The sequence below is a fragment of the Conger conger genome, chromosome 3, assembly GCF_963514075.1.
Source record: "Conger conger chromosome 3, fConCon1.1, whole genome shotgun sequence".
Taxonomy (NCBI): Eukaryota; Metazoa; Chordata; class Actinopteri; order Anguilliformes; family Congridae; genus Conger; species Conger conger.
In genome coordinates this window covers 6,782,439-6,790,963 of record NC_083762.1, presented here as the reverse complement: position 1 = coordinate 6,790,963, position 8,525 = coordinate 6,782,439, and the positions used below count along the sequence as shown (strand labels likewise).

At 47.9% G+C, this 8,525-nt stretch overlaps 1 protein-coding gene across 1 annotated transcript in view; it reads right to left on the bottom strand.

The window, feature by feature from the left end:
• Positions 1-645: 645 nt before the first annotated feature.
• The window catches only part of plcb3 (phospholipase C, beta 3 (phosphatidylinositol-specific)), a 62,688-nt gene continuing 54,808 nt past the window's right edge, over positions 646-8,525 (bottom strand). The window contains 4 exon segments of the mRNA XM_061233438.1: positions 646-5,472; positions 6,415-6,501; positions 7,098-7,155; positions 7,432-7,521. Of these exon segments, the coding sequence (XP_061089422.1) occupies positions 5,170-5,472; positions 6,415-6,501; positions 7,098-7,155; positions 7,432-7,521 (538 nt within the window). The 3' untranslated portion in view covers positions 646-5,169.

Here is an 8,525-nt window from a genome sequence, read left to right as displayed (position 1 = left end):
TTAATGTATCGGGAACTGAACATTTCTCCAACGAGCAACCGCTGAAACAAGACACTTCTCTGTGTCCCTGACGAGAAAGGTTACAACAGCGGAAGGAAATTCAACGGCGCAGTCACTGAAAATTGTTCAGACGGCTCTAACATGCTCCATTCCGCGCTGGAGCTGCCAATTTAAATAAAAGCTCAAACAAGGTAGAAGGTAGAAGGCAACCGCTTCTCCGGGCGGAGATGAGTCGAAATTGCCGAAGTACTTCAGAGAAGTGCAAATTTAAGTCAAGTACAAGTCTGAGGTGCTCAGAGATGAGTTCATAAAGAAGGATGAAATGCATTTGAAGAGGTTTTATAATGTGAGGCAATAGCAAAACAACGTAGGTCCAAGAAACACGACATGCGTGTTTATGCCTGCGTACTTGAGAACATGACCATTCGGACAGCTGTCCTTCCAGACGTCACACCCTTTCACAATCCTTATGCCTGCGCACAATTTAATGTCTTACACCAGAGGTGAAGAAGTTTCAGTTCCTCCTCATCGATGGGAATTTAGTCAGTCAATTGCTCAACCTGAATGTGATAATTCCTGTAAAGACTTCCTGTAAAGTTTCTGTGATAACACATGTCCCAAGACCTTTGAAAAGAAAGTCCAAACAACAATTTTTTGTATTTATTGAATGTACAGTTCTATTATTTATCAAGACAATAAAAATTACATCCTGAATGATATCATTCCCTTTCACTAGACGTACAAGTGATTTCTACATACAGTGTTAACATACCAAGGGTTTCTTTCAGAAAGACAGACACAAAATGAGAGTATGCGAGGCGTAAATGGCAGAAGGTTGCGGGTCAATCACTATAAGACTGCACAGAACGCAGAGGGGAGAGAGACCGACTGCCTGCCCGTGAGAGAAATGTGTCAGATTGCGGTGGCACTGCCGTTGTTGAAAGGCAAAGAAAATGGCCGCTCATAATGAAATCAATGAAAGCTCATTGGCGTCGTTTCTTGTGTCAGCCGGAAATGTCTAGTCATTAGTCATTAAGGGTCATAAGGGGCCTGAGCGCTTCCATTGTGTTGCTGAACAAGTCTTGGCCATCCCAAATCTACGTAAACTTGACTTGGACTCGGACTACATGGCGACCACCACCAACTAAACAAAAGCTCTGGTGTAGCAATTATCAGGAATGTGAGGAGGTAGTGATAAACATATCTTCATGAACCCAATCTTAACCCTGTTAGGTAAATAAAAATAAACACCATTACTCTTTCTGTGATGATGATGACATCACATCTTCCACGTGTACCGTGAGCTTTGTGCATCCGTACTCTTCAAACTGGGCCTGCAAGGCGATGAACCTTAGCCCACTGACATTATACACACACACAGCAGAATAATCTCCCTCAGGGGTAACGGCCTTGCACTGTGCTCCCTACTTACACTGGGCTGTTAGGGTCTCCATGACGACCGCAGGGGAAGCGGCCATCTTAGAATGAAATGGTTCCGGCTAAAGGTTCCTCCACTACAGTCCTTTAGCCGAACATTCAGCACAGACCGCATCAGGAAGTGTTCCTGATTCAGCATGCTGAACGGAGCGAGCCAACACAGTAGCAAGCTCCACATCCTGCTACCGGTCTAAACTAAACAGGAAGTGACATCGCTAAGCACCGGCTAAACACGGTATGCAAAAAGAGAAGGAATAAAAGGGAAATAAAAGTGCAATACCTTTGAAAAATATTCTCTTAACAGTACATACAACACATACAAAACACTCGCAAGTCTGAGCAGGAGTGCGTAAATACAAAACCACGCCGACAGACAGGTACATAAACGTACACATGGCACAGGTGGGGAGTTGGGATCGAACACGACACTACAGCAGAACAATATTCCCTTACATCTCATCCCATGGTTGTTAAGGAAACAAATTTGAATAACAGATCCTGTAAAGCTGGCAAGATTGAGCCATTTCATCGCAAAAGACCCCTCAGTTAACAAACAAGCAACACGCAAATCTAGCCACGATGACGCACTCTAAATATAGAGCTTCATATATAGCCGGGCTGCTTTTGAAATAACCTGACATATGGTAGTACGTACACTGTTATTATTCTCGGCACTCTTCCAAAACCAGAACCGAATCGTGTAAGCCTCAAAAAACCATTGTACAGCTTTGAGAGAGGCATTACCGGGGAAACATGGACACAATGAACACACGCACCAGGGGAAAGGGTATTTATCCAGCACACAGCCAGATTGCCATGATCAACTGAAATCTGTACTTTAGGCAGATGTGGAGCAAAAAAAGACATTTGAAAATAAAAGTTAAAAAAAGTTAAAATGTTTAAATAGATATTGAGAAGGTTACTGTTAACTTTCTCCCCCCAAATACTAAAATGACAGACAGGCAGCAAGCGTCAGATGGGGGGGGGATTGGAGAGGAGGTTGTGTGAGTGTTTGGGTGTGTGTGTGTGTGTGTGTGCGTGTGTGTGTGTACGCGCATGCGAGTGTGTATATCTGTGTGTATGTGTAACCTTTCAGGCCTTTAACACCCTGAGCATCTCAGAGTTGCTTCAACTGCCGCCAGCAACACACACTCTCCCCCCTCTTCCAGGCCTCCTTCCCCATCTGCACCATTAGTCAGTAGTAAAAATTTGTGTAAATCTAAAATAAAATAAAATAAAATAAAACACGTAAAACAGACAAAACGACCACAGAAATGAAAACGGTCCACCCCCCTCGCTAATTATCAAAACCCAAATGCACATCCTGCATTACCTGGGCTCTAAACATACAAAAGGACAAGAACAGAACAAAACCACAGGAAGCTGAAAGTCAGGCCACACACCAGCCATGCAATTCAGACAGGTACCGTTCATTTTGATCAACACACACACACACACACACAAACACTCTCCTACACACACTCTCACTCTCACACACACACACACAGTCCTACACACACACACACACTACTACACACACTCCTACACACACACACACACACACACACACTCCTACACACACACACACACACACACACTCTCCTACACACTCTCACTCTCACTCTCACACACACACACACACACACACACACACACACTCCTACACACACACACACACACACACACACACACTACTACACACACTCACACTACTACACACACTCGCACACACACACACACACACTACTACACACACTCCTACACACACACTCACACAGTCTGTTCTTTGTACAGTAATGTGCAGTCTTTGTGGTTAACCAATATTGTGTGGCAGATATGTGCTAGCGCAGGTCATCTCTGGGAATTAGAAACAAAAGGACCATGTACTGTCCTTATATGCATACAGTAGGTTGCCAACATTTTTTTAATTTACACAAGGGCGAGTCGAGGGTGACGTCCAAAAAAGAGCTCCCTCCCTTTCTACGGTTTTAGACATGCCCATAAAGCACAATCTCCCTTTCTACGGTTTTAGACATGTCTGCTTCGTCTAAAATCTCATCATGGACACCACTGTGAGAGGCCATCCCAGTACTGGGAACCCCGCTCAGTGGCACGAGTCGATTCGGGACATAAGCCCCGTCTTACGCTCGTTTATTCATTAACCGCTCCTCTGTAACGACTTTAAACTGCCACGAGGGGAGGAGATGAGGGGCGACCAGAGGCCAAAAAAGTGATTTAGGCCAATCTTCTCCCGGAGATTATAACAAAAAATTAATAAATAAAACGACCCCTAATACACTACAATACTACAAGGGGGAAAACGCGCTTCTCTGCTCTGTATTACCCAACAGTTTTAAGCAGCGGATCAGGTACCGTGAATCCAGGGGGAGATTTAATATCAAAGAAAGGGCTCGGATTTTTCCACAATCCTCTGCTATGAGGGGGGGGGGGGGGGGGGGGGAGACTCCTAGAAAGCCACAATCCTGCCAAGCTGTTATGGAGGCAGGGTCTTTGGCCACTGTACCAATTACTTGGCAAGTTCGGATTATATGTAAATCCCCTCGCAGACCCAATACGCTATGGACAGAGGTCTTATGCTTCAGCATAATGGAAAATTTCGAACCGACTGTTGGCTGGTCTGAGATTCAAACTATATATACATACGAGTACATACACACACAAAAGCACGCACACACACAAACACACACGCACCACACAAACGCACACACAAACACACACACACGCACCACACAAATGCACACTCGAATGCACATTTACACACACAAACACACACACACACACGTCCACATACCCACATGTACATAAACACACACACACACACACACACACAAATACACACACGCACACCAAGCAAAAGCACACACAAACACGCACACCACACAAAAGAACACAAATGCACATTTACACACACAAACCTCAACATACACACGTCCCACATACCCACGTGTAAACACACACACACACACACACACACACACACGCCAGAAGCATACACAGTTCCCTACACACTGTACCTGAGGCCCTGGCCTCGTCCTCCCACACATTAACCCGACGGGGTGGAAGGCAGGCTCCGCACGTCTCCAGCCTCCCGCCCCGGTCCTCAGTCCCACCAGCAGCTCCAGTGACAGCGATAATTACCTACTGAGGATATTTTTACATCAATATCATTACCTCCCTGTCTGCAGCTACAAAGCTGCCTGGCGATAAACACAGGATGGTCTTGTCCTGCGGGGCAAGCTCTCGGGGAATAGTTCATTATGTAAACAAGCCCTTTCCACAGCGCCACACAGCACATTCTCACACCAGGTATTGCTCCTGACAATGTCTCCACCTGGTGGACTCATAAAATCACTGCAACTGCAAGCACAGATGGCGCAAGTACATAGTAAATAAATAAATTCGACTGTGGAACAGAACTTCCCCCTTCATGCCCACAAGCTAAAACTAAATAAAAGATCCCCCATAACCCGACAGTTGTAAAATATCAAGCGGCTTTGGTAAAACTGCTGACAAAAAAAAAAAAAAAAAAGGTACAGTTTGTAAAACAAAAGCACAAAAGCGTACCCTGATAACCAGGATGAATGGCATCAAATTAAAAAGCGTAAAAACAATGAAATAACAAATGGACAAAAGCAACACTAAAACAAAAAGAAAGGTACTATTATATCTAGTAAAATAATCCAGTGGGGCGGAGGAGGGGCGGGGGTGGAGCTATACTGATGCAAGCTCCGTCTCCGACATGACTGGCGTGCTAGAGGAGGAGGAATCCACCAATGAGGCGGTGCTATTGTCCAGGCTCCGCCCCCCCTGCCAGCTGCGATTGGGCGAGTGGAACGGGGGGGTGCTGCTGTTGGACGGCGGCCCGGAGCCGGGGCTGTCGTAGCTGGACAGCGAGCTGAAGAGCGCGTCGCTCCGCATGCCCTTGCTCTCCAGCTCCCCCTGCAGGTACTGGCGGATTTCCTCCGGCAGCCGCTGCAGCTCCGCGTCCATGTCCTTCTCCAACTGGGACTGCATCTGAGAGAGGGGGAGAGGGAGGGAGAGAGGGAGGGGGAGATGGAGGGAGAGGGGGAGGGAGGGAGGGAGAGAGAGGGAGAGGGGGAGAGGGAGAGAGAAAGAGAGAGAGGAAGGGAGAGATGGAGGGAGAGATGGAGGGAGAGGGGGAGGGAGGGATGGAGAGGGAGAGGGTAAGAGAGACGGAGGGAGGAAGGGAGGGATAGAGAGAGGGGTAGAGAGGGAGAGAGGAAGGGACAGGGAGAGAGAAAGGGAGAGGGAGAGAGAGAGAGAGGAGAGAAGGGAGAGAGACAGAGGGAGAGAGAGAGAGCACTTTTTACAGGGACCGTCACAAACACACTTTACAGAGCAGCAGAAATGTGAAAAGGGAAAGGCCAGAGCCCCAAAACAGCGAGAACAGGAGGTAAAAAAACTCCCCACATCAGTAGTGAGAAAAAACTCCCCGATGGGAAGAAATCTGTGGAAGGAACCCTGCTACAGGGTTATAGGATTAAACGAGTCCCTGGTCTCACGGTCAGCAGGTTACCTACTGATACTCTGGAGGTGGCACGTGCTGTAATGAGCCAGCAGACAGCACGCCGTGCTTTTGATCGAGACCCCACATCCCTCACAGGGGTCAGAGTGAGTATCGGCCGCCTTCCTCCATGCTAAATTCTCAGCGGCTTATTTAGCCAATCACCTGAGTTTTGCAGACAGCCAAATTCCTACATGTATAATTACCAACACTTAAGCAGTTCATTACTACTCAAGCCACCTGCTGTATTGGTTATGATTACAAATGCATTCTAAATAAACATTATCTGTGGGCGCATACGCGATCCATAACCTCTCAGCTCAAGTGATGACGGTGACAGCTGAAATTCAGGAGTCATTTTCAAACCCCTGATATTTTTACGTGAAGGCCCTGAGGGTGATGAAGAGGAGGGGGGGGGGGGGGGGACTGACCAGCGGAAGGTCTTCCTCGATGCACTGCAAGATCTCACGGTGCCGCACAGCCAGCTTCTCCTGCCTCAGCTTCTGAGCGTCCTCCAGCTGGACAGACAGACAGACAGACAGACAGAGGGGTGAGCAGATGGACAGACGGACGGACGGACAGACGGGTGAGCAGATGGACAGACAGACCGACAGACAGACAGACGGACAGACGGACAGACAGACGGACAGACAGATGGACAGACAGATGGACAGACAGATGGACAGACAGACAGACAGACAGAGGGGTGAGCAGATGGACAGACTGGCAAGGGCGGACAGATGTAGGGAGGCCACAGAGAGAATGTGTGAGTGTGAGTGTGTGTGTGTGTGTGTGTGCGCAAGTCTGTGTGTGTGTCTGTGCGAGTCTGTGTGTGTATGTGTGCTTGTGTGTGTGTGTCTGTTTGTGTGTGTGTGTGTCTGCGAGTCTGTATGAGTGTGTGTGTGTGTGTGTCTGTGTGAGTCTATTTGTGTGTGTGTGCAAGTCTGTGTGTGTGTGTGTGTGTGTGTGTGTGTGTGTCTGTGTGAGTCTATTTGTGTGTGTGTGCGTGCGTGTGTGTGTGTGTGTGTGTGTCTGTGCGAGTCTGTTTGTGTGTGAGACACATCTTCACAAGGGCACAGGTAAGAACAACATTCCCACACATGGTGAAACTCACTCCGCGGATGGAGGAGACGGACTCGGCGATGTGCTTCCTGTTGATCTCATTCAGCTCCCTGGAGAGAGAGGAGAGGGGGAGAAAAGAGAGATGTATAAAATGATCATCGGGGTGTGGGTGGCAGGAAATAAGAAAGGAGGGTGGTGGGATATTGAGCTCAACCGCCATTCTTCCACATCCAAGTGTCCCTCTGAATCAGGAACCACTTCCTGTTCAGCACTGTGAAACACCCTACTCACACACTCTCACACACACACACACACACACACACACACACACACACACACACACAGTGCCCTACTCTCCAGCGTGTTCATGCAGAGCTCAAACTCACGCCTCGGCCTTCTCCCGTTCCCTGGTCTTGGCCTCGCTGATGCTGTTGTGTCGCTTCCTGTCCAGAATCTTCTGCAGCTCCTTCTTCTCCCTACAGAGAGAGAGGGAGAGGAACAGGGAGAGGGAGAGAGAGAGAGATAAAGAGAGAGAGAGAGGGAGAGGGAGAGATACAGAAAGAGAGAGAGGGAGATGGAGAGGGAGAGAGAGAGATTACCCAGGAGCACAAAGGTTAATCTCACACACGTGCACAAGCACATCAATGTAAACTAATCAATGCAGTAGTACATGGCTAACAAGCACTGAGCACTGAGAAATCCTTCGTCACTTCTGCAAAAATGTCAGAAATATGATTGACAGTACACGAGGGAAAGAGATAGATTGAATCCCCCACACCTTTACCTTCCCCAACATCATGTGATGTGGACACTTAAAACAAGCGCTGTCTTGCCTCATGTCTCTGGATCTAGCTAGCACTAGAGACAGCTATTTTTGAAGAAAACTTTTACTTGCAAGGACTGTGATATGTTGTCATCTCACCCGCAGGGAGGCAGAAATCAGAGGGCGAGAGAGGGAAGTGATGAGATTCAATCCAAAGGGACTAAACGCTTCATTTCAACACTATCAGCTGTGTGAACAGACAGGCACACGCTTGATATGCACAACCATCCCAATATTTCAGGTCTTTGGGTTAAACCACAGGACCGGACTGCCAATTGAAATAATAACCTACCAAAGAGGTACCAATGAGCAGCCTTCAGCTCCATCGGAGAGCGAAGCAAGGTCAGTCAAGGTCAGCTGACAACCAGCGGAGCGGACCGTGTTCCTGCACACACCGCGGCAAGGGCCAAGTACGCACTTCCCCTCAGACTGTCGAGGGCGAGCAGAGGTGTAGATTTCACCGCTGAACAGCGAGTTAAATTCGCGTATGAAATAAGAAGCGTCACTTTCCAGGGCTGGAGCCGACTGAAAGCAAAGCCAATTTGTCAGAGGCAAATTACTCCCTTTTGTAGGAGATGTATGCCGGGTAAATGGGAGAGCACACAACGTTTCATCTTACCTAATGCGCCTTTCAAAAACCCGGGGCTCCCCGCGGCC